The 25,532-nt window shown below is 47.4% G+C and overlaps 1 protein-coding gene across 3 annotated transcripts in view; it reads left to right on the top strand.

Annotated features, from left to right (window-relative positions):
* Window positions 1-25,532, top strand: part of AXIN1 (axin 1) — a 72,779-nt gene that overhangs the window by 39,399 nt on the left and 7,848 nt on the right. For 2 of the 3 annotated variants that reach the window (XM_061358214.1, XM_061358215.1), the window contains exons 3-7: window positions 395-535; window positions 9,010-9,106; window positions 16,466-16,603; window positions 22,055-22,608; window positions 24,940-25,116. In XM_061358214.1, the coding sequence (XP_061214198.1) occupies window positions 395-535; window positions 9,010-9,106; window positions 16,466-16,603; window positions 22,055-22,608; window positions 24,940-25,116 (1,107 nt within the window). The remainder of the gene's footprint in view (window positions 1-394; window positions 536-9,009; window positions 9,107-16,465; window positions 16,604-22,054; window positions 22,609-24,939; window positions 25,117-25,532) is intronic. The other variant, XM_061358216.1, reaches the window with a different exon arrangement.

Below are 25,532 nucleotides of genomic sequence, written 5' to 3'. Positions count from 1 at the left end.
ATATATCGCTTGCTGTTGGAAGAATAGAAGTCTGTTTTGACTGAGAAAAATGTTGTCTTGTTATCTAGGATTGTTTTTAATGTCCTGCCTTGCTTATAGGATGACAATGTTAAGCAGTTAGCCAATGGACACCTTAAATCCTGATGGGAACTGGACTTCTTCCATATAGTCTGGTTCCCTCCCTTCTGCATCTCTTAACAGTATCATCTTCATTACTCCATGAATTCCCTTTTCCTTCCAGTTACAAGTCAAATTGTTTGTGGTTCTGTCAGTGCAACTTAGTATGAACTCATGTTGCCCTGTAGCCTGTCATTGATGCTGGGGCTCCAGGCAGAGTGATGCAGAGTATGGTCAAGGTTGTGTCCTTCTAATCTGACTCTCATTTTTCTTGCAGACATGGGTCATGGAGAGAGCCTGTTAATCCTTACTATGTCAACACGGGCTACGCTTTGGCACCAGCAACCAGTGCCAATGACAGCGAGCAGCAGAGCATGTCCAGTGATGCCGATACGATGTCGCTGACAGACAGCAGCGTGTAAGTAACTCCAGTCTAATGGACAATAAGTGGGACAATAGCATGCTTGTTTCTTGAGCAGTGGTACTTACCTGGGTACTTCCCTTGGCTTTTTTTGCTGCCAGACTGTGCTCAGTCTGCAATTACTCTTCAATAGGATTGGTGGCTGACCAGTTCTAGTTTATGTGTGGTGACCACCGCACTTTAACACAACTTGCACTGATAAAGCCCCACCTGATCTTTTCTGCTTTATCTAGTTCTGATCCTCATGACAGTCCCCTTTGTCTTACCCATGAGATACCTTCCTTAAAGATGGTCTGCAAAGGGAGAAAAAAGGGATTCTTCTTGTGACTGCATCTCTGTGATGGAAAAAAAAGGATTTGGGGGGAAATATTCAGTGTTTTGTCTGTTTTTTTAGTAGTGCAAATGCTTCTGTAGAGCAGAAACCCTTTGATTCTTCAAGCGAAAGATGACAGGTTTACAGAATTAGGAGAGGGTTTTATTAACTTCAGTGCTGTAAACACAAAGTCCTCCAAGAGGCTCATTTAGTCTCACTGTGAATATCAGGAGCTGTCAGACCTTGTTGAAGCAACTTTCCAACCTGTGTCACAGATGTTGTTAAGAGGTGCCACAGCAGATGCCCTCAGTGAGTACCATGAGCTGGTGAGCGTGCAGCATGATAAGGGGGATTCTGTGTGTAGTGTGCTTGTCTGGCTTCATGGAGGCATGGAGCCTTTTAGGATCAGCTGTTGAGTCCACTTCACTCCTTGGCACCAGCTCCTTATACCTTACCCATGCCATGTTACAAAACGGAGGAGGCAGGCCTTGGCCAAAGGGGCATGGGAGGATACCCCTAAGACAGAAAGCTGTAGAGGACTGCTGATTGAAGGCTCTGTTTGATACAAGTCCAGCTGCTTTGCTGCATCCTTCTGTGATTCTTCATATTCATCAATTTGTATGGAGGAGTACTCTGAAGCTAGCAGGGGTCGTGTAACTTCTAGTTATCAGGAGAGACATGCAAGAACTCTTCAAAATTAATTAGCTTTTAGCGCTTCCTTTTCCACTGGTCCAGTAGGCTCATGGGGTTGCACTGATGGTTATACCTGCGATAAGTTGTGATCATTTATGCTGGAGTTCTTCACCCTTCTAATTTTTATTTCAGTAGCCATAATTTATTTCTTTCACAAGGGGAATAATTTCTGTTCGACTATCTTATGCATTCTTTTTTCTTTGCTCCTTTTTCCTTTAGACATTTTATCACTTCTATGCCCACCATCCCTCCTATGCTTCTAGGACTTTTAATTACTTCTGATATGTGGGCTGACTTCTGCTAATAATTAACCCAATCTCAGTGGTTCATTTTAAGTCTCAAAAATCTTAAGGGTAAACCAGTGATCTTTCTTCCTGCGCATCTTAAACTGGGTCCATGCACATTGATCCCCAAACTGGGATTCTAGATGTACAGCCTTGACCTTTGGCTTACAAAAACTCTGTTTATTTTCAGCACTTGCTCTTCATTACATGCTTTAGAACTCTGGTAGCAGGTTTTGTTCGGGTTTTACGTGGCATTGCAGAACCTATCTGCCTCCTGAGTTTCAAAGGAATTTTTGCAGAATTGCTCAAGGCAGCTAAAACGAAGAGCAACCAGATGCAAGTTAAAGAAGGGACTCCTGCTGCTTGACAAGACTTACATGTCTTGGTGCTTTGAATTTAGGCCTCCTCTGAGGAAAATGGCAATAAGAGCCTCGTTTGCTGATGAGTGAGGTTCTTCCCTATGTGTGCTGTTTACATACAGCAGTCAAGCTCAATAATGAATAAATCTGGCTTCTGCTCCAAGGCAGCACATGAATGGGTGCGATCCCAAGGCAGAAACCTCTGTGACTCTCCATCAGAAGAGAATGTGTCTGGACAATCAGGATGCAAGCATCGGTTAATTGGGAAGCACTGATAAACCAGGGAAGCAGGGAGGTGCACAGAGATCATGGCTAGATGCAAGGCACGCTCTTCAGTGTTGGCCAGTTCATGTCGGTGAAGGCAGACACATTGAGCAGTTGCTTGTTCTCTAGTGTCACCAGCTCCCTTCCAAGCTTTGATATGGTATGGATCATGGGAATGTGGGGTTTGGATGTGGCTTCAGGCACAGCCCAGCTATGCAAAGCCACTAGCAGAGACCTGAGCAATGCTTTGGCTGCCTGGCCTCCTGAGTTGCGGTGGGGGGAGGCAGGCACAGGCTTTTCAGGAGCATCCAGCTTACCAGAGTGTTTTTAAAAGTCATTTCTGTGGTACCAGCTACAAACATGCTTGTCTAAAAGAAACTTTCAACAGGATGTCTTTCCAAGCACTGGTAAATATTATTGTAATGGGTTGAATTTATATAACAAATATGTTATCGGTCCCTGTTGTTCAAGGAGTTTGCGTTTTGAGTGGCTTAAAAAACATTGCTCTTAAATGCCTGCGCTCCACTGGTTATTTTTCAGTCTTCCTGTGTCATACAAATTCCTCTGCCCTTGTAGGCAAAACAGCTTCAGTCCTCTCTGTTGAAGCCTGTTTTTATAATCGGCACCACAGCTGTGTTGTTTTAGCTGGTTTCTGTGGAGGGAAGGTCTGGAGAGGACACGGTGAAAGGCTTCAGAAAGCGCTGGCCCGGCAAGCGTGCCTTGGCCACATGTGGGGCTGAGTTGCTCAGCACTGGTGTTCGGGGTGGGTCAGTGGTGGGTTGGGGCTCTGCCTCCATCCTGGGCAGCTTGGAACCTGCCCCAGGCTTGCAGCACCATTTGCAGTGCAGTCCTGAACTGCTCTTGCTGTCTCTGATAACCCCCACATAAGGATAGCATTTTTCCCAAGTGGAGGAAACAGCCTCTGGGTAGGAAGGGTTGTCACAACAGAGATGCTTAAGGGAAATTAAGGCAGCTGTAGGTAGGAACACTGCAGGCAGAAGCTGAAATGCATTAAATTGCCATGTGAAGCTCCAGTTCAGATGCAGAAACACCTTAGGTCCATATGTTTCATTGTTTCTGCAAGAGCTTACATGGGTAAACAAGAGGTAGTGTGTCCTCTTTAGCCCAGTGTTGTGGTCCAACTAAACAACAATACTCCTTCCTCTGGCTCTTACTGCATGTCCTGCATTATCTTGGTTGGCTGACAGCTTTGCTTTCCCCCAGGGGCCTGGGAAGCCCTCCATGCTGGTGGGTTTGGCTGGAGGGATACTTACTCTTCCCCAGTTCCAGTCAAACATGCTTGAGAGTAACGGTGGCCATTTGCTGGAGCAAAGGGGGTTAGGACAGCGGTAACTCATGCAAAAAACCTTGTGGATTAAATATTGTCAGATGACTGGCCTTTGGCCAAAATGCCTGGTGATTTTCCCATAATGCTTCTTTATGTGAGAAGGGTCTCTCAGTGACAGTGGTGCTTTGGGCACAGTAATTGGTAGAAAATACCAGTTTTGCTGTGGATTTGTTTCCTGTCTTTCCTCTGGCCAGTGATTCAGAATGACTTTGAGTTCTGCTGTATTTAAACAAGTTTAACAGCTTTTTAATTTAAAAGATCCCAAATGGTGATTTCCAACTTGTTAGGCTTGATGGTTGGGTTTGAAGCCTGCCTATGGAGAAGCAAAGACAGCCCTTGTTAGAAGAGTCCAACTGCAGAGCCGCACCAAAACCTTCCTGCTCACTAGAGCCTCTTGCAGGTCGGTTTGGAGAGGAGAGGAAACCCCCACATTCCCCAATAGCAAACCAATTGCTTTATCATTAAATGAATGATAGAAAGACTTGCTCCCCCTGTTGCATTTCAACACAGAGCTTCTTGGTGTTACAGAAAATCACATGGTGAAACAAGGAAAAACAGTTTGGGAAAGTTTTATTTTAAAAGTGGATGTGCTCTAAAAAAGTTTTGATTTTTTTTATATATATATAATATTTCTCTATCTATTGAAAATATCTCAAAGCAAGCTACCTGACAAAAGGAAAACAAAAGTACGGTATTGGTTTTCCTTGCTTTCCCCCCATCTATTGAATAAGGTTTTGTTGGGATAAAATTAAAGTGCTTATCTTTGAATTTGCTTCCTCTGGTTGAGTTGGCACAGTACATTGAACGAAGGAATGTTCCAAGTTCAGAGGTGGCATTGGGGAATCTAGTTAAAATGACATCAAAGGCAGCACAGCAGGGCTGAACATGTGTTTGAAGCCGGATAGATTAGAGGCCATTATCAGCCTTTCGCTACTGTGCTGGGAACAAAAGTCGCTCTTCCGCTGGGACTGCTGCTGGGGAGAATTAGAAAAAAAAGAGAGAAAGAAAGAAAAATTGCACCTTCTAATATAATGCCTCTTTTCCCGCGAATGGCTGTGTGGCGAGTTGCTGGCAACCAGGTTTTGTGCGGCGGTTAAGCTGAAATGTTGTCTATTGATGCCGACCAGCGATGGCTACAATAATCCCCCAGATTTTGAGTTTTATGTTTTCCTGTAAAAGTTGCCAATTGTTCATTGCCATCCAGCCTGGAAAAAGCTGCATGGTGATGGGATGGAACTCTCTAACCGTTGTGACTCTCAAGCTATTTTTCAAATGGAGGTTTGTCATTAAAGAAAATGAAGCTGGCTAATGAAAGCCGTCGTAATTGCCTGTCGGTATAGCAACGCTTGGGCAAATTGCTGCTCCTGTAAGGTGTCACTGCCGGGCGCAGCAGAGGTGATGCTCTTCCTCCTCCCGCATTACCTGCAGCCACTAGCCAGAGCTGTAATTAGCCTGGCTAATTTTCTGTTGTCTCATTTGTCTTCCTACTAAAAAGCACTTGTCATTAATCGCAGGTTTTATTTTGTTTTAATGGTATTTAATTTTGAATGCCCGAGTTACTGCATGAAATTGAATTCTGTTGTAATTTGGTGGCAATTCTGCCTGCACCCACATTTCCAGAGAGCCAGCGGGCTGCAGGCACGATGGAAATGAGAAAGAAAGCTGATGCTGACTATCCTTGCACAGGCTGGTGCTTGTAACTCGGGAGGTTTGCAGGCAAAGCAGTACAGAAAATTGTGTTTTCCTTGCCAAATGGCATTTCAAGTTTAGAAATTCACTGGTTAAACTGTTTAGTTTATGCTCTTGAGAAGCAGCTGTGCTTGGCAATTGAGGAGGGGGGTGGGTGCTAAAGACATTTGGCTTGTGCAAACATCTTTTCTTTGTGATATGTGTTGGGACTGGCTCATTTGCACTGCTCAGAGTGGTGTGGGGTTGGATGGAGACAGTGTGCATGCATGGAAGTTATTTGGTACTTTGGACAAACCAAATCCCTCCATTCACGTCCTCCCATTTCTGTAGCATTGCACGTCCTTCCCAAGCAGTTACTTTTACTGTGTCAGTGAAATGTGTAAAATAAAAAAGAAAGCTCCAAATTGCCAGGCAGTGTTTTCATGTTCATTGTTTTTTCTCAAAATAACCTGGTGTCACCAGGAGATGGGCCCCTGACCCTATCTCGTAACTGGGCTCCACTTCATGCACATTCTTCTCGCCCTGGTTCTAAGCAGGCTGGTCACAGTGATGGGAACAAGAATGTATTTCAAGATCAGAGCATCCCGACACATAGGAAGTCAAGGAAGAGGGTCAGGAGACCTGCGTGGCTAAATAGGGAATTGCTGGGTATGCTCAAGTGGAAGAGGAGAGTTTACAGGTCATGGAAGGAGGGGCTGGCCACTTGGGAGGAATATAAGGCTGCTGCTAGAGGATGTAGGAAAGCTGCTAGGATGACTAAGGCCTCCTTGGAATTAAAGCTGGCGAGAGGGGTCAAGGACAGCAGAAAGAGCTTTTTCAAATACATGGCAGATAAAACTAACACCAGAGGCAATGTAGGCCCTGGTGACAGAAGATACAGAGATGGCAGAGTTACTGAATGCCTTCTTTGTCTCTGTCTACTCTGCCGGAGGCAGTCCTGAAGAGCCCTGTACCGCTGAGACCTCAGATGAAGTCAGGTCATCGGAGCGGTTTGCCTTAGTCGATGAGGAATGGGTTAGAGACCAGTTGAGCAATCTGGACATCCATAAATCCATGGGTCCAGAAGGGATGCACCCGCGGGTGCTGAGGGAACTGGTGGAGGTCATTGCTAGACCACTCTCCATCATCTTTACCAAGTCTTGGGAAACGGGAGAGGTGCCTGAGGACTGGAGGAAAGCAAATGTCACTCCTGTCTTCAAAAAGGGCAAGAAGGAGGACCTGGGTAACTATAGACCAGTCAGCCTCACCTCCATCCCTGGGAAAGTGATGGAACACCTTATCCTTGGTGCCATCTTAAGGCATATCAAGGATAAGAGGGTTATGAGGGGCAGTCAACATGGCTTCACCAAGGGGAAGTCGTGCTTGACCAATCTCGTAGCCTTTTATGAGGAAATAACACGGTGGATGGATGATGGCAGAGCGGTGGATGTGGTCTACCTCGACTTCAGCAAAGCGTTTGACACGGTCTCCCACAGCATCCTTGCAGCTAAATTGAGGAAGTGTGGTCTGGATGATCGGGTAGTGAGGTGGACTGTGAACTGGCTGAAGGAGAGAAGCCAGAGAGTTGTAGTCTATGGGGCGGAGTCTAGTTGGAGGCCTGTATCTAGTGGAGTGCCTCAAGGGTCAGTACTGGGACCAGTATTATTTAATATATTCATCAATGATTTAGATGAGGGAATTGAGTGTACTATCAGCAAGTTTGCTGATGACACTAAGCTGGGAGGGGTGGCCGACACGCCAGAAGGCTGTGCTGCCATCCAGAGAGACCTGGACAGGCTGGAGAGTTGGGCGGGGAATAACTTGATGAAATATAACAAGGGAAAGTGTAGAGTCCTGCATCTGGGCAGGAACAACCCCAGGTTCCAGTATAGATTGGGGAACGACCTGTTAGAGAGCAGTGTAGGGGAGAGGGACCTGGGGGTCCTGGTGGACGACAGGGTGACCATGAGCCGACACTGTGCCCTTGTGGCCAAGAAGGCCAATGGCATCCTGGGGTGTATTAGAAGGGGGGTGGTTAGTAGGTCGAGAGAGGTCCTCCTTCCCCTCTACTCTGCCCTGGTGAGACCGCATCTGGAATATTGTGTCCAGTTCTGGGCCCCTCAGTTCAAGAAGGACAGGGACCTGCTGGAGAGAGTCCAGCGCAGGGCAACTAAGATGATTAAGGGAGTGGAGCATCTCCCTTATGAGGAAAGACTGAGGGAGCTGGGTCTCTATAGTTTGGAGAAGAGGAGATTGAGGGGTGACCTTATTAGTGTATATAAATATATAAAGGGGGAGTGTCACGAGGATGGAGCCAGGCTCTTCTCAGTGGCAAACAATGATAGGACAAGGGGCAATGGGTACAAACTGGAACACAAGAGGTTCCACTTAAACTTGAGAAGAAACTTCTTCTCAGTGAGGGTGACAGAACACTGGAACAGGCTGCCCAGGGGGGTTGTGGAGTCTCCTCCTCTGGAGACATTCAAAACCCGCCTGGACACGTTCCTGTGTAACCTTATCTAGGTGTTCCTGCTCCGGCAGGGGGATTGGACTAGATGATCTTTTGAGGTCCCTTCCAATCTCTAGCATACTGTGATTTCCTTTCTTCACCTGCAGTCATATTCAGCCAGTGATGCTTTGCCGCTAGGGGTGCTTAGTAAAGCCTGGTGCCTCTGAACCCCCTGAGATGCCATCACTGGGACTGACGTCCACCCTGCCCTGCATGCACCCTGGCACACCAGGTCTGCACCACTGCCCAGTGCATGGCAGAGCCACAGACCCAGCTCCTGGTCTTCTGGGACCAGGGATCGTTGCCACCACCATCAGTTCATCTCTGCAGAGACACAGATCTCTGTCGCCAGCTTTTCCAGCAAGGGCACAAACCTGAATAGGACTGGATGTCACTGCCCATGGCATCCCTTCCTAACCTCATCCAGCCTCCTCTGGAGAGAGGGCTAGGTCCTTTCACAGTAACTCCAGTATCAAGCCCATAATTTCAGACTGAGTTGGGGATCATCGTAAGAGCAGCAGAGCCTACCCCTTCACTTTGATAAACCATTTGAGAAGTTGTCGTGCCCTCTTAAAAATGTATACCTTGTTCCCCAAGCAAGGTGTAGATGCTTACTGAGCTCCCACTCCTCCTCCCCCTCCTAGTCTGCTCTGTGGTTTAATGTGTATATTACAGGCTCTTTAAGAGAAAGCAACCAACTATGAAAGGTACCAGGATGTGGTCCAACTCCTTCTCCCTGCCCTCTGTCAGGAGCAGTGATTGCAGGAGCCCTACCTCAGTCTGCTCCTGGCGGATGCCATGTAAGTCCCTCCTGACACCCAGTGCCAAGAGCATTGCTTGTGCAGGAAGCTCAGTCAGCATCATTCCCCACACAGATTCCTCTTGTTCTGCTGCACTTGCGCTGGGCATGCCAAGCCTTTCTCAAAGGTAAAGGGGTTTCCTACCTGGCACTGTGCAGCTGCAAAGCTTAAGTGAACGTAAGGTATCAGAGAAAGGCACTAAAGCAGGGCATGTTGTTGTTTTATTCCGGCAGAGATGGGATCCCACCATACAGACTCCGAAAGCAGCATCGCAGAGAGATGCAAGAAAGTGCCAAAGCAAATGGACGTGTGCCACTACCTCACATTCCTGTAAGTAGCACTATCTCCTTCCCCAGAGGTAAATATGCAAAATATGTGAGAGCTCTAGTGTACAGTTGCTCTGCTTTCTCCAGTTTAACCCCCTTAGCACTGTGTTCATTTGAGGATGTTTTAAGATGGATGTGGACCGTACTAAGAAAGGGCTTGGTAGTTTTCTGCCAAATTCATTATCCAGAGCTGCCCCAGAAAGCATAATTTTTCTTAACTGTTCAGTCAGTAGCCAACTGTTTCTCCTGGAGAAGGGAAGCACTGGCTGGTATTTACCTGCAAGCAGGTTACATGCCCTCGGGTGAGCTGAAGGTGTTTGTGGAAGGTGTAGGAGGTCATTGGACATAGAGGATGATGTAGCTCCCAGCCAAGGTCAGCTGGGGAGAAATGCAACTGTCCCAAGCTGTATTTCTGCACTGGGCAGCCAAAGGCAGCTGTAACCTGTTCTCAAGGACTTGGCAAAGCCTGCCTGGGGATATGAGACAGGCGAGCAAAGAAAGTGCAGGCGTAAGTATTTGTCTGACTCTGTCTCTCCAGTTGCTCCAGGTAAGCAGCCAGCTTCTGGGAGATGAGCATAACTGCTAGGGCTCTGCAGCACCATCTGCAGCTCTGCTTATTATTACTTTCTTTTTGTGAGAAGTTACAGGTGACATTTAATATCTAGCAGGGAATAAAGGTGCTTCTTTCCCTTTTGGACAGCTGGACTCCAGCACAAATCAAACAGAGAGAAAAACAGCTTCCATCTGCTTTCTCCAGAAGTGCCTTCAAACTTGACACAGCTGTTTTCATCCTGCCTGCTCAAAGCAGCACAATACCAGCAGCAATGCACCCTTGTTTTAATCTGATTTGGTGGGTTTTTTTAAGAACCCAAAAACCCCAAACCACCACTCTTTGTTTTGCCTTTTAAATTAGATTATTTTCCTTAGATTTAAGAGGGTCTCCTGTGCTTTGATCACTGGGTTGACAATAAAAGCCCTGGCTGCGGACGCTCACTAGCCATCCTTGCTCAGTCACCTCTCTTTTCATACAGTTGCTTTCACAGTGTGCTCACTGTTGAAAAGGCTGGCTGGGTGCCTTTTTATTTCACTCGATGCCGTTTTTACTGTAAGCATGGCTTTGTTAGAGTTGAAGTTTGAAAGCTTGGCCTTTATTTTTTGTTATTGTTGTTGCTGTTCCCCAACAGTGGGAACGACTGAGTGAATATTCTCCAACTTCAAAGCTTGTCAGTGGCTTTACCTTTTGGATAAAAATAATAGTGCCTTTCTGTTGATCGTGTGCACTGCCAATGCCTCAGTGAACTGCAGGTTATAAACTCGGAGTATGGAGCATTAAATATGTATAGTGAGCTCTGCTTTAACAAACTTCCATCTGCCAAACATTTCTTTTGTTGAACTGAATAAGTGTCATTCCAGCAGCAGTTCCTTGCAGGCTAATTAGTTTTATTTAGCATTAAATTTTAGCAGCCTTTTTGGAAACCAGTTTAAAAAGGGAGGGGAAATCAAGGTTTAAATTGGCCACCTGCTGCTTATAAATTTTTATATTATCCTACTTATCTACACAGTCTTTTAGAATTACATATTCCTCCTAAACTACACATAGATGCTTCACAAGGATTTTTCTGTGAAACATCCACTGTTCCCATTAGGTTCTGCACTGTAATTTTAAGTCTCAGGGAAAAAGGCATCTTGATGCATATTTATATGGGAGTGGAGGTCTGAGAAGTTGAGTTAGTTCTAGTCTTTCTCCAGGGAATAAAAGTTTAGTTCAGACACTCTGGCACCTCCTGCCAGCCAATTACTGACACAGAATTGGCATCGACTTCAGAGAGGCACAGCTCTGCCCTCACTTATCAATCAGGCAAGAAAGGAGAAGGTAATTAGACAATATGTTTTGACAACACCAGTGTGAAATGTTATAAAGTTAGTCTTTTAAAATCACCTCGAACTGCACACTTATTGAATTAAATGTCCCCAATTAGCAAGGAGCCATGCAAATGTTTCTTCAAGTGGTGCTTTCCAAAGCCAGTGGTTAGCCTATCTCACAGCCCCCAGCTAAAGCAGTCTCCATCAGCTGCCTAGACCTGGTGGTTACCATGCTTTTAAACATGCAGCAATGACTAATTTCCAACCTTTGAGTGAATGTCTTTATGGACTCATATCTAACCAGTGTAACCAGAGTCTGTACTGATAGTGCTTGCAGAATGCATGGCATGTTTTCCTAGCGATAGTAGAAAACCTCCTACTTCCGAAAAGCCATTTCAGAAGTCCTTTAGAGACCTTACTGTTCCCTTACAAATGAATTATGGGGCTATTACACAAAATTCTGAAAGAACTTATATTACTTTTAATAGCAGCACTTTTAGTTAGGTCCAGAAGCTATAAACTCTACTGATTATGTGTTCATAGGAGACTGCCTGCTAGGTTCAACAGCTGTGCTGCCTCCTAATAATGAAGGTATGTGCTGGTTGTGTGGGATGCCCTGCTGTGCAGCAGGAGATCTTGGTGCACGAATGGCTGTGTTCTGCACCTTCCACACTTCCCAGCTCACCAATGCTCCAAGTTTGGAAAAGCTGTGCTTTGTAAAATGGCTCTCTGCCCAGGAATGCAGTGGGTGAAGATCACTAGCAAGCAGTGAGACCTTTGTTTTGTGCCTCTGGCAGGAACCCATTATATGGCAAACGAGTGTTGCTTTTCATGTGGTTTTGCGTCTCTCTTGGATTCAAACAGAGACTTGGAGCACCAAGGAAGGAAAGAGCAAGCCAGTTCCCAAAGGAAGGGTGAAGACAGAATGCAGGGCTATATGTATGCAAGGTGGCTTCCATAGCATGCTTGAGTTCAGCACAAGATTTTGAGTGACCCCTGTGCTATGCTGTACAAGTAAGGAGTGTATGGGATGAGGCCCGGTCTTGTGCTGCCTGGATAACCACAGCTAAATGAGCTTTCTGCTCCTGCAAGTTGGAAACATGCTCAGAATTCCCATCAGCCGTTTCATGCCATTCTCCTCAAATGCCTTGCAGCACTGGGACTCCTTGCTAATCCTTGAATGCTGCTAACGTGGATGTTAAAATTCAGCTATCCATGAGCTTTGAAACAAGCATTTGTGGTGTGGAAACACCGTTTATTCTTTAAAACCATGTGTCACAGAGGACTGCATTAATCTGGGAAAGGTGGAGGTTCAGAAGTTCTTTTCTCTTGGCTTCTCTAGCCTGCTGTCTTCCTTTAATTTGCAAGACTGACTTGTGAGCTGAAGTTGGCCACTCAGGCATTATGAAGGCATCAAACCTCCTGTAGAAGAGGGAGATTTAGCAGCACAGAATTCTTTGACCCAGTTGGATGTGTCAGAAATGGATCCCTGGGGCTGGTTGGAGACCTCTAGCCAATGATAATGTTGTAAAACTTCCTGTTTCATCTCAGAGCAGCTGAGCTTTATTCTGCCTAAGGAGAACCTGCAAACCAGAGTGAAATTCTTCCCTTTCAGCCTTTTCATGTATAAATCATAGTAAAACCAGACATTTAGGATGCTGGTGTGTTCTGATGTGCAACTTGGTCCTCAGAACTCAGTTTCTCAGGGAAAGTGAATTGCATCAAAACCCGAAACCTGCATGAGCCTCATGGAGCCAAATCCGTTGCAAATCTGACTCTGTCAGCTTCAAGAAAAGGAGAAAACATGATAGCAGGAGCTAAGTGGAACTACTAAAGAGCTTGTGTATCTCATATGTTCTTAGCAGGCTGCTTCTTCCCAAAGGTACCAGAGACTTCACATGTCAAGGAAAATGTTGTGGTGATAGGTACCCCAGGAAATACTTCCTCACAGCTGTCACTAGGAAAGATTGCTTCATGCAGAACACTTCAAGCAATTTCTTTCTTGCCAACCTATCTGGCATTCACCCTCCCATCTGTTGTCCTCTGCAACCTCCACAACTCAGCGTGGTTTGGTTATGGAAAGGTCTAAATAGAGCTCGCTCTCTGAATTGTTGACCCATAATGTCCAGAGATCTCCTTCTGGTTCAGACTGGAGGGCTGGATCCTCCAAAACCAGACAGCTCTTGGAGAGTTCTGCACCCTTTATTTGGAACAAAAGCATTTGGAGCAATAAACTGGCAGGGCTGTGTATGTCCACATGAATCCAGGGACAAGTTCAAAATTCTGAAGCCCTGGAGGATCCTCCTCTGGGCATAGGCTCAGCCTGGCTGATCTTGGATGGAGCATGTCTCCCTTCATTCCTCTTCATGGAGCGTGATTCCCTTCAATGTCAAGCCCATTATTCCATAAACGTTTCAAATGCACCGTTTTAAGCCTTTTGAACCAGGTAAATGCAGTCCATGTTTGCTGTCCAGGGAGACAGGGAGAGCCCTCAGCAGTTATCTGTGTTGTTTTAGCACAGAGAATTTGCATTCATTACTCTGCGGTACTGCTGGTTTTGGGGAAGCCTGTGTAGCTCATCCTTTGAGCTAGGAATAAAGTCAGACCCATAGCAGCAGTGTTCAGAGCATCATCCTACTTGTGAGTTTTCTGTGAGTGCCCCTTACAGAACAACACAGGGCACTTACAGCCAATATCTGTGCAGTGATGCGAGGCTGCTTTGAACTTGGATGGTCAGGGAGACTTGCAGAAATGACTTCAAAGAGGAGGCTGCATCTTGCACCCTCGAACAGGACCTCTGCAAGCCATCCCACTGAGTGGAAGTCTCCAAGTATGAGGCAGTGGGTTTTGCAAATGCAGTGGTTTATCAAAGAGAGAGGAAAACAAAGTTCATCCTAAAGATTCTTGGGTTCAGTTACTTTAATTTCTGTAGTTAAGCTTTAATCACCTTCAGACTTTGAGAGCTATAAAAGACCAAAGTCATCTTGAGTTCCCTGGCTACAGCAGTGACTCTGAATGTCTTCAGGTCCTCATCAGAGATGGAGCTGTGGTACTTAAGCTTTGCTGAGCCTGGAGGCAACCACCTTATTGTAACAGGACTTGAACATGCAGGTTAGCAAACATCAGCCTTTGCACCCACTATTGCTGGGGGCTCAGGAGAGACTTTGGTTTGGGATGCTGCAATGCATCGAAGGCTTTGAAAGTAAAGGGAAATTCTTTCCCAGTTGGGCTTTTCCATGGAAGCCACTGTGGTAGCTGCAGCAGGGAGACCCAGGACTGTAACTGCTGAGCACCAACCTGCCTCTCATTAGGCTCATTAAGTTTCTAACGGAGCAGGACTTGGTGCTGCGTCGTATAAACAACCGCAGGGAGAGTTGGCATGTCTGAGGTGGCAGGAAGGAGTGAACACACCACTGACGGGTTGCGACTTGTCAGGCAAGAGAGAGATTTCCCTCCTTAGGGAGTCGCTGGCACTGCCTCACCAGGTGCATGGTGGTGGTCATGGGTTTGGGGTTTCTGATGAAAGCAGACTGCCTTAGCCAGAAGTGTTCCCTTGGGCTATGCAGGGGGAATAGGGAGATATCAGTTGGATCCTAAAAGCTCCCCAGGGAGTAACAGAGCAGGGACAAGTTCTGTCATGCCTTCCCCCATAATGGAGCATGTCTGGGGCCCATTTCTGGACAGCACAAATTCCAGGCTCTGGGATGAAGCATGCCACTTCAGCCTGTGTGCCAATATTTCAAGACTAAATGTCATTTTTTGTTGATGGAAATCTTTTCCTGCAGTATTTATTTTTGATACAGGCCATTGATTTGCTGGAGGACCTGGTGGCAGCAGAGTTTGCCATGCCAGGGTGGGAGCCACCTGGTAGTTTAAACATGCTTATGCCCTCCCCAGCATCCGCATCCCTGGATAAACGGGATGGGTGGTTGGGGCCCTTTCCAGCTTGGATGGGACTGTCCTACGTGGGACAGCTTCAGAGCTGTCAGCCCCTCTGCTTGTCACGGAAAGTTGGTGCTAGAGCAGGCAGCCCTATGCCTGCAAAGCTGCATGGTGTGTGCAGATGTCCCCTGGGATGCTGCAGCACAGCACCATCCAGAATGGAAGGGAAGGCCACAGCATTGGGACTGGGATTTGCTGGCAGGGTTGGGTCTTGCTCTCAGCGAACAAACCAAGTGATGCTTTAACTGAGACTCTGCAACCCAACTCGGCTGTCACAAAAGATGTCTTTAGCTTCTCGATGCCTCTGTTTTTCTTCCTTTGCCTTCCACTTGGGAGCTGGCAGAATGAAAACCCGATGTGATTTGCATACTTTTTGTCAGGTTTATTTTAGTCTTCCACATTGATCTTTTGGCTGATCTGGGATATATTTGGGTGGTCTCTCATCCTCCTTTAAAGATTTCAAGCTCGATGTCTGCTTCTGGTGCTGCATTTGTTCTTTTGCTGTGAATTATCTCACATCTTCACATTTCATTTTATCTCTGGTCCTAGAGTGTGTATATCTCTCATGTTGGTATCGAACTATTTGAATGCAGGTTTTTATACTGTTGAATTCTCCGTATATTTTTTTTCTCCAAATTAAATTTTTAACTCTGCTGTGTTATTTTTTCTACTATTTTAACAAAATAATGCAGAAGGAATAAAAATGAGGGGGAAAAAACCAGCAGCTGATAGCTTCATACTTCAGTACACAAACTTCTTATCCCAGAGCTCAGGAATTTAAGAACAAAGTAGCTCAGCATTAGGAAGGAAGAATGCCCTTGAAATTCAGAAATATTCATTTGTTCACCCAGAGCAAGCAGAAAAATTGTATCTCTGTGCTTGTAAGGTTGCTGTATTGACAGAGCAAGCAGGGGATTGCTGGTTGCACAGCTCTGAAGAGCTAAGATGCAATCCTGCAGGATTCTCTAGTAAGAGAGGATGCTTTGTGGGAATCACAGCCTTTTGTGGCTGGACTAAGCTGTAACAGAAGATGGAGGGAAGTAAGGTGCCTGGAGGTGACAGAATTTCCACTTCTTTCTGTGGCTGTGGGCTAGATCTGCAGATAGACCAGCATATGCTGATCCACCTGGAGTGAGCTGAATGAATGTGTAAGAGTCCTCCTTCTATCAAAGTCAAAACATCACTGCTATAAGCATGATTTTTCAGTTTTCTCTGTACAACCTTTCCCCACCCTTTGAGATCAGGATATTCCTGTTGACCCTGTGTACATGGGAGCAAGCACATCCATCCCAAAGTGGAGCTTGATGCCAAAAGAGCTCATTGAGCTGTGCCTCCAGGAAACCTTCCCCTTACATGGGGTGGTGTGTGGAGCTGGTGCCAGCCAGTGGTGATGGCTCAGCTTCCAGCCCCCTGGTCCTGGGCTGTACCTCTGCCTGCCAGCCTGCCCTTCCTGAACTCCGCACCGGAACGGCTGGCATTTCCAGTTACCGAAGCCTCCACAGCAAACGTGTGATTTTCCATGCATCTTTCGCTAACCCCTGGTGTGTTTTCCTTGCAGCGTACATACCGAATGCCAAAGGATATCCACGTTGAACCAGAGAAGTTTGCTGCAGAACTGATCAATCGTTTGGAAGAAGTACAAAAGGAACGTGAAGCAGAGGAGAAGTTAGAGGAGCGCCTTAAACGCGTTCGAGCGGTTAGTAACCTCCTTGCCCCCTCTCACAGCCTGGGAGTCTGGCTGTGTACTGTACACCACAGGGTGTACAGTTCAGCTGCTGTAGAAGCAACTGGATTGACCACTTCCCTGCTCTAACAGCCATGGTCATCACTTGCACAGAGGCTCCTGGAGTCTCACGTTGCCCCAGGATCTTCCACAGTGCTGTTCCCCCATATCTTCAGGGCTCTGTGAGCTCCAGCACTCCGTCCCTGAGTTTAGATATCAACTATGGCACAGCACTACCCACTTCTGCCACCAGTTAGGGGTTGTGGATGGTCTCCATCATCCTTTAGGCACCCTTGCTCTCCTGACTTTGTGAGCAGTCCCTTCCATGTGAGGGTGGGTACTATGTAACAGGGGTTTGCCTTCACCTGTGGGGTTTTGTGTGATCCCTATTTTCCCCACAATTAGTAATCAGATGGCAGATGGTGTTATGCTTGGAGATATTTGTGTGTGCTATCAGGCTGTTTCTGCCCATCAGTGCCTAGCTGATGTGAGATGTTTGTGTCTACTATCAGGCAAGGATTCTCCCCATCAGTGCCTAGCACATCCCTAGAAAGTTTGGAACTGATCAGGTGTAGCATCCAAAAATCCTCTCCTGGGCACATGGGTGGCTGGGGAAACCCAACCCAGCACTACATGCTGTGAGCCCTGGTACCACTGGGGCCTTTCAGAGCTCGAAGACTTGGTGGATGAACCAAGGGAAGTGTGGAAGGTCTTTAGCATCACAACAAGGTCCAAAAGGGAGAGAGTGAGGTATTGGTTGTGTAGTACTACCTGTGTGAGACACTCTGTTCAGCACTACTCACACCATATCTTCTGAGATGATGCATGTCATTGGTACCTGTACATTTTGTGCTGGGGATACAGGAGAGTTTTCAGAGAACACCACAGTGTTACTGAACATTACCAGTGTCAGTATAGCTACAACCCTGTGTGAAATAATTGTGGGTCTCTGCAGTTAATAGCTGCCATGGCCCTGAGGCAAAGGCTCTGTGCTCAGTAACCCACAGCTCTGCCTTAAAGCAGAAGTGTTGGTGTCTGTTCTGGCTAGCTCTGTGCTTTCAGAGAGGCTGAGGCTCTAGGGCAGACCCTACAGCCCCATCAGAGTATTTTTAAATGTTCATCTAGCAGGTCTTTAAACAGGAAGGAGCTGTAGGTTTAAGTGTTCATGTTAAATCACATCTGCATTTCAAATGCAGGGAAGTTAGGAAGGCAGGAGGATTGGTAAGGTTCCTTCCAGCCCCAAGCATTGTCCAGCAGACTTCTGACACCTCTGCATCTAGCATCCAGCCAGAAAAAGCCAGTGAGATTAGGTTAGATTCCGGTTAGATTCCTGTCAGATTCCTGTACTTCTGGAATTTCTCCACCTGGTACCTATTGCTTTCTATATTAAGCCAATGTAACAGCAGCATTTTCTGCTGACACAATCCTAGAGCAGTCTTCCTCCTCCCATGGCTCAGTTGCAGCTGCCACCTGTACCAGACTACATTATCCCAGCCCTCTCCTTGAAGAAGCTGCCAGTAGCAATACCATAAAATCAGCAAATACCTCTATACCAGGGAATAAATTTAAGTCTGTTGAAACACATTTTTGTGTGACATAATCTATTTTTAAGCCCAGGACTCCCACTAACACTATATATTAAGCCTCCTTGCTGTCTCCAGAATGTATTTCATTGACTGGCTGGCATCTGGTATTAGCCATTCAGGAAAAACTCAGAGTAAGCAATTGTAGCTCTTTTAGGTCAGCACTTAAGGTGCAGGAGCTGCTGGTATCAGCAAGAGGAGAGCTTGGATTCTGATAGGTCACAGAGCTTTTCTCTGCAACCTGAGCACCAGGACTACAGGGCTTAACCGTGTCTTACTGCGTCTGCAGGGCTCACTGCACAGCAGCAGAGGGAAAACCACCAGCGTTACTCACAGTGGGCACTTACCAGCTTAGCAGAGAAGCTGGAAATATTTTGCAAGACCTAGGGAAAAATAACTTTTCTCCCCCATGCTGAGCTGCCTGCAGGTTCCCTTTCAAAGCCGCATCACAGCAACGTGGAGAAGAGGCATCTGATTTAAAACCAAATGCCTTTTGCTGAAAAAAAAGTAAGGTTTCTGTTTTCTTAAAAAAAAAAAAAACAACACCACCAAAATTCTGAATTTATTCATTATTTTGAGCAACGTGGGAGAGGATTAGAGGAGATGTGTGTTCCCTTATGACTATTTGAACCACTTCAGTCTCGTGTCCATGCATGGAAGCTGCAGTATCATATCGTACTGATCAGTATCCTATCATACAGATCATTCTGTCCTTGTCTGAACTGAGCAAATTGAAAATAACCCAGGGAAAGCAAAGCCACTGCTGAGATTCGCGCTGTTTGGGTATAAAATATGGCCTAACTAGAGAGGGAAATCATCTGCATGATGATCGAAAGCGCACTTGTGGTTAGGTGAGCTGTTTTGCCCTAACCACCAGCAACAGCCTGATGGGTGGGACTGGGAGAAGGCAGAGGAGGTTTGCAGGAAGATATTGCTTGCCCATAGCTCATCAGTGCAGGTCTCTCCCTCCTAATTCAAAGGGAAGGGCACCCCCAACCTTCCTGGAGAGTAAAAATAGCTCAGCAGACAGTCAGCAAAGTTGAAGCCTGCTCTCTGTGGCTGCCGCTGCCTTTGGGAGCTGAAGGAAGAGGTTTCTGACAATACTGTGTCAACAAAGCACCATCTAGTGGTTATGGCACCGGGGCCTCCCCACCTGCGAGAGGCTGTGCTGCTGCCAAGCTTTGACCAGCTCACTGCAGCAAGATGCTGAAGCACAGCTCTAGGGCCCAAGCCACCCCTGCGTCCAGGGAAGCTGAGCCCTTGGAGGGAGGCTTCCCAGACCCACAGTTCTTTTTGGTGTAAAACGCTGCAGATATTGCCTCTTGCCTTGCCTCTTGGTCTTGTCGTCTTGCAGTCCCTTTCTTCTGACTGTGCTTGCTGCACAGAGGGATGCAGGCTAAGTGGCAGTCATGTACAGCTGGGTGCAGGCAGGTCTGGGAGGAAGGGAAGGCTGCTACTGCATTGCCAGGCACAGACTGCGATCAGGTAACACCAGCTAGGAGCACCTTGCAGTGCACCGGTGTGTGTGGCTGAGCCAAAGCTTGACTCTGCTATGTTCAAAGTCCTGCATTACAATCCCCACCTGGGTTGCCCCGACCTCACTAGTTTTTTGGTGAAAAGATTCATCAGAACTGGCATCTGCAGCCTTGACTAGACCCTCTGCCCTGCACAGGGAGAGAGGGCAGCTTGGGATAGGCACCCCAATTCACAGAATCAGAGAATAGTTTGGGTTTGAAGGGACCTTGAAAGGTCATGTAGTCCACCCCACTGCAATGAGCAGGGACATCTTCACTACCTACTGTTTTCTCACTGTTGGGGCTTTCTTATCTGATGCAGGGCTGAGACCCATGCTAGGGGGTGGGAAGCCAGCTGCCCAGGCCTGCCTGTACACAGCCCACCTCAGCAGCACTTGTTCCTGCCTGAGGACATGCTTGGGATCCAGATCTCCTGCTCAGTGGCACAGATGAGCTGAGCCAAGGCAAACAGAGAGAGCCAATGCATCCCTCTCCTTCCCTTAATCCACCCTAACCTTATTCTTGGAGCAAAGCAAACTACCAGGTCCCAGTTACCGGCAAAATGGAGCTCCAGGGAGCCAGAGGATTTCCCAAATCCCAAGCACCCATTTGGCCGGATCATCCCAGGTTGTCACTCTCGTGCCACTCTGCTCCAGTGTGAGAGCAGAGCCCTGCTGGAGCTCTGGGCCCTGAGCAGAAAGGGCACACTGCTGTTCCTCAGGGATCAGCGCATGGCTCACGTCTTTCCCTGCACGTTAGCTGATGTTTAAACCTTAGTGTTTTCCACAGAGCATCAGCCCTAAAAGCCTATCAAGCGCTGAGCCTATCAGATTACCACAAACTGCTCATAAACGCTTACCCCGGTGGCAGGGATTTAGACAGCACATGCTTCATCTTTTCTTGTCCCTGAGCTAGGTTCCCAGGGACAGCAGTTGGCAGCTGCAGCAATGTGGCTGTAGATGGAAGGTGCCTCTGAAGTTCTTCAAAGCAATCTGTTAGAAAGTGGTGTGTCCCCTCCAGATGTGGGCATCATGTCACACCCCCAGGCTTGCGGTGCCCATGCCTTTGGCATTTTCAAAGCCTGACATTGCCTTGTCCCCAGGTGTGACAACTGGGAGGAAGTCTGTTATGTGCTTTCTGTGTGGTTGGCAGCTGAAACTTTGAAGCTGGTTAGCAAGTGATGGATGATGACATCTGACAGGCAGAGCTGATGGGAGTCAGTGTTTTCTAGCAGATGCATTTATCTGGCAGGACAGAGATATCCTGTGCTGCAAGTGTTTTCTTTACATGCCAAAGGAGGAAAAGAGAGCAGGATTAAAGGACTCGCTGGAATCCTGCTTATGTAATTAAAAAAAATAGGAATCCTGACTTCCAATAAAGAAACTTCATAAATACCTGAGTTTATGTTGGAGTATGAAGTAGTTTGTCAGCATCAAAACTGTGGCTGTCAGCATGGAGGAGTTTTGTTCTTCCTGGCAAGGACTGAAGTTGCTAACACTGTGTCCTAGACCATTGTGAACTGCAAGAACAAGCAGTTAGTTCCAGCCTGTTTCTTTATCTGCATGAAGTATTTCACTCCAGCCTGTAGCAGGCCTGGGAGAAATCCATGTTTGATTTTCAAAACCATTCATGTTGCTGTCGCCCTTCAGTTGTTCCCTTCCATTACAAGCCCACTGTTGGCTTTACCATGTGAAATAGCCATTTGGGTGAGAAACTCCCCTCTTCCTGGCTCCCGAGCTGTTTTGCCACATATCCTGCCGCTTTGGGCTTTATCTAATAGGATTTGAGGCAGTGCATTACAAAGGCTCATAGGAAGCACAGGTACAGTGCAGTAAGTTGTGTTTCTGCTGGCGGTGGTTGTTAGAGAACCACCTTCGAGGGACATAGGAGCTTTTCAGTAAGCTCTGCCCAGTCATACATCTGATTGAGTCGTTAGGCTTGTCAGAAAGCTGCATCTGTAAACCATGGTTGTGGTGTGGGGGCTGCCTGTCAGAAGTTGCCTCAGTCTCTTTGGGTAATGCATGGAGGCCCTTACTAATGGTGGCTCAAAAAGCAGGTACATAGACATGAGCAGCTCTCCTTGGTGGCAGCAAGACTGCACAGGCTTGGACTGAGCATCAGGAAATTCCTTGCAGGAGGGTGGCACACTCTGGGACAGGTTTCTGGAGGGCTGGTGGATCTCTGTCTTGAAGGTTTTCAGGATCTGGTTGGTCTAAGCCAGGACTGACTCAAAGGTTGGCAGCAGTCCCGCTGCGAGTGGGAAGTGGGACTGGGGACCCTTTCAACACTCTGCTGTCATTCTCTGATTGTTCTCATGTTTCTTGCAGGAAGAAGAAGGTGAGGATGCAGATATCTCTTCTGGTCCCTCAGTCATTAGCCACAAGATGCCTTCCGCCCAAGCCTTTCATCACTTTGCTCCTCGTTACTCTGAGATGGGCTGCGCTGGGATGCAGATGAGAGATGCTCATGAAGAAAACCCAGAAAGCATCCTTGATGAACACGTACAGCGTGTGATGAAAACACCAGGCTGCCAGTCTCCAGGACCTGGACGCCACTCTCCTAAGCCACGGTCCCCAGAAAGCGGCCACTTAGGAAAACTGTCAGGGACACTCGGAACAATTCCTCCAGGGCATGGCAAGCACGCAACAAAATCAGGAATGAAACTGGATGCATCTAACTTATACCACCATAAACACGTCTACCACCATATCCATCACCACAGCATGATGAAACCAAAAGAGCAGATCGAGGCTGAGGCCACGCAGCGAGTGCAGAACAGCTTTGCTTGGAATGTAGATTCACATAACTATGCAACAAAGACACAAAACTACACTGAAAACTTGGGCATGGCCCCTGTCCCCATGGACTCTTTAGGCTACAGGTGAGTCAAGCAACACCTAACAGGAATCCCAGATCTGTGGCTTCGTTAGGAAGCTCTTTCATAAACAGCTGTAGCATGTTAGTGAAACAGTGTCTGAACCACATGTTGTTGTGAAAGCCTGTGCTGGGACATAGTTTGACTGCCTCCCACTGCTCTTCCCTTCAGAAATGGATGTGCCCCTGGTAATCCTTATAGACCCCAGTAATCCTTATAGACCCCTTTTAATCTTTCTGATCTGGTGCCAAAAGACACCTCTTCCTGGGATTTTTAACGGTCTTGGTTGTAAAGTAAGTTTTCTGCTCCTTAAAGCAGTGGAGGTGCTTAGAAATTACAGATGCTGGTCTACTTCCCCATGCATCAGGAGTTTCTAAGTACAGGGCTGTGTCTCAGGGTCTGGGTAAGAGGCTGATCTCATAAGGTGTTATGAGAGGACAAAAAAGCCCTCCTTATTGCAGGTCCTAAACCATTCACCAGAAGGGCTCCTTTCTCTTCCTAGCAAAGCGATGGATGCTGTGGTACTGCTGTGGCATCCTGTCCCAAGGGGATGCTCTCTGGGTTAGGGGACCCTCTACCCAGAAAAGATGTCTTGCTGCCTGTGGGCTTTTGTTCACTTTCCCTTGGCCCCTTGAATTTCTCCATCCCCTCTGTGCTGAGGTGAAAGGGCAAAACTCCTCTGCTATGGCGGGTCCTGCTAGGCCTGTTACTCGATGACTGCAAAGATGAGAGTGGGCTGCCCAGGGTAAGGGATGGTGATGGATCAGCCGCAGTGGAGAGCTGTGTCGGTTCCCTAAGGCCATGAGTTTGGAGTGTTGCTTTGCACTGTACCAGGGGTGGGATAGTTAGTGAAGGCGGGTGGTTGGGTTTGCGGTGGGCAGGACCAGCTTTCCAGGCAGAGTGCAGAGGCAGCCCAAGCTCCAGGGAGAGAGAAGCATTTAAATCTGCACTGTTTCTATGGGGGAAAGGTTATTTCAACAGAGCATGAGCATGGCCATGCTGGGTCAACCCAAAGCCCCATCCTAGACACAGAGCTTGTCTCTAGCATGTATTTAAGGGAGTTATAAGAGGGCATGTTCAGAGCTGTTCTTCCTCTGGCACAAACTCCTAGTTCATGACAGTCCCCGGGTTAGGAACTTCACAAGACAAAATGTTGCAGCAAAGTTTGGTCTCGCTTGGCAGCCAGCAGTCTCTTGCAGTGGCTCATTTGGCTCCTTGTTAACCTTGGCTCCTGGTTGACCCCAGCCGAGCTGCTGTCCCTTCAGTCCCTGGCTGCTGTGTCTGTGATTGATTACAACCTGCAGAAAAAGGGGATTTTTTGTTTGCACTGAACCTGCTGCTGGAGGATTTCATTTGATACCCACTAGTCCTCGAGCAGGGAGAAGAGAGCAGTTGTCAGTTCATCCTGCCTTTGTAGATCTTCAGCACCCCCTCCCCAGGGTTTTCCCAAGAAAATCACCAAAGCTGTCTGAAGGCCTGTGACTCCTCTGTGGTGTTAAGATTATTTCTCCTATGTGTGTTAGTGAGCATGCAGAAACAGAGGTAGGGAAGTCCTATGGAGTACAGCAAGTGGATGATTATGATAGTGGGGGTCCCACAAAATTACAGGCTGTGACAAGGACTGGCCAGCATGCATGAGTTCCATGTGGCCTTGTGAGCATGGGGCAGCTTAGCTGGGCACATGGGATTTCTGTAGGAGCCTCTGTATAGTAGTGTTGGCCACTACCTGACATCCATCTGGCTACAGTGTTTGAAGTGGCTGTGCTTCCCAGTGCATGAGAGGGCACGGAAGGCAGCCCACCCTGCTAGGATGTGATCTTCCACCATGATGAGAAGCCTTGATTCAACTTGGGGTGAGAAGCAAATGCAGGGCATGGCAGGTCAGCAGTTTGGGGTATCAGTGAACCTGTGGGGTGATGGGAAAGGTCCAGGTTTGAAGCAGTGGTTTGGCATGGAGAAGCAGCAACAGATTGCAGCACCAGAATGAACTTCCTGCTCTGAGCAAAGAGCCGGAGGTGTAACACAGCCCTTCTTGTGGCAGGAGATCTTGCCATGTGGCCATAGCTCATTTGGCCTAAGGAGAAGGCCTTGCAGGTGGCTGGACAGAGAAGTCTGCTGTGCTTAGGTCTAGCCAGTCTTGCTCTTGGGCTCACGGTTGGTTTTTGAGCTATGGTAACGCCAGGGGGCTCTGGAAGGCAGCCAGGGGCACATCTGCACTGCAGGAGCACCAGACTGGCAGCCTGAATGTGTCTGGAGATAGACATGTCCATCCTCTGCCATGGTCTGCAGTGGTTTGGCTTAGGCAAAGCGCTAATGTCTCAAGCTTTGTTCTTGCAGTGGGAAAGCAAGTCTGCTCTCAAAAAGAAATGTTAAGAAGACCGATTCAGGGAAAAGTGATGGTGCCAACTATGAGATGCCAGGATCTCCTGAAGACGTGGAGAGAAACCAGAAGATCCTTCAGTGGATCATAGAAGGAGAGAAGGAGATCAGCAGGCATAAGAAAACAAACCATGGGTAAGGGCGGGCAGAGCGAGGGGTCTTCATGCTATGGTATTGCATCCCCTGCACAAAGCATGGGTGTCTAGTCTGACCAACACTCTGCCGTGTTCCTGGAGATCTCAGGAAGACAAGAACCCACCAGGCACAGGGGTTTAGACCCTTTGGAGACTGAGGATTGCTTAGGGGCTATTAGGTCTGTTTTTTTCTGAAGGATAACTTGAGGCCATGGCGGAAGATTGCAGCCCCAGGGAATCTCATGAATTATCTCTGTGGTTCCAGGGTGGATAACGTAGCATGCAGGATTTTCACCTGTTTGTAAATACCTGTTACTCCTGCAGGGTGCTGATAGAAATGTAGGTACCTGATGCACTTTAGCCATTGGTCCTGAGTAAGCAGTTTAGCACAGTTCAGGGTTGCCCAGCATTTTGGCT

This window comes from Neopsephotus bourkii, unplaced genomic scaffold, assembly GCF_033783945.1.
Source record: "Neopsephotus bourkii isolate Nb327-2 ecotype Australia unplaced genomic scaffold, CSIRO-AGI_Nbou_v1 NB_940, whole genome shotgun sequence".
Lineage (NCBI taxonomy): Eukaryota > Metazoa > Chordata > Aves > Psittaciformes > Psittacidae > Neopsephotus > Neopsephotus bourkii.
The sequence above is the reverse complement of the archived record's forward strand: the minus strand, read 5'-3'. Positions and strand labels throughout refer to the sequence as shown.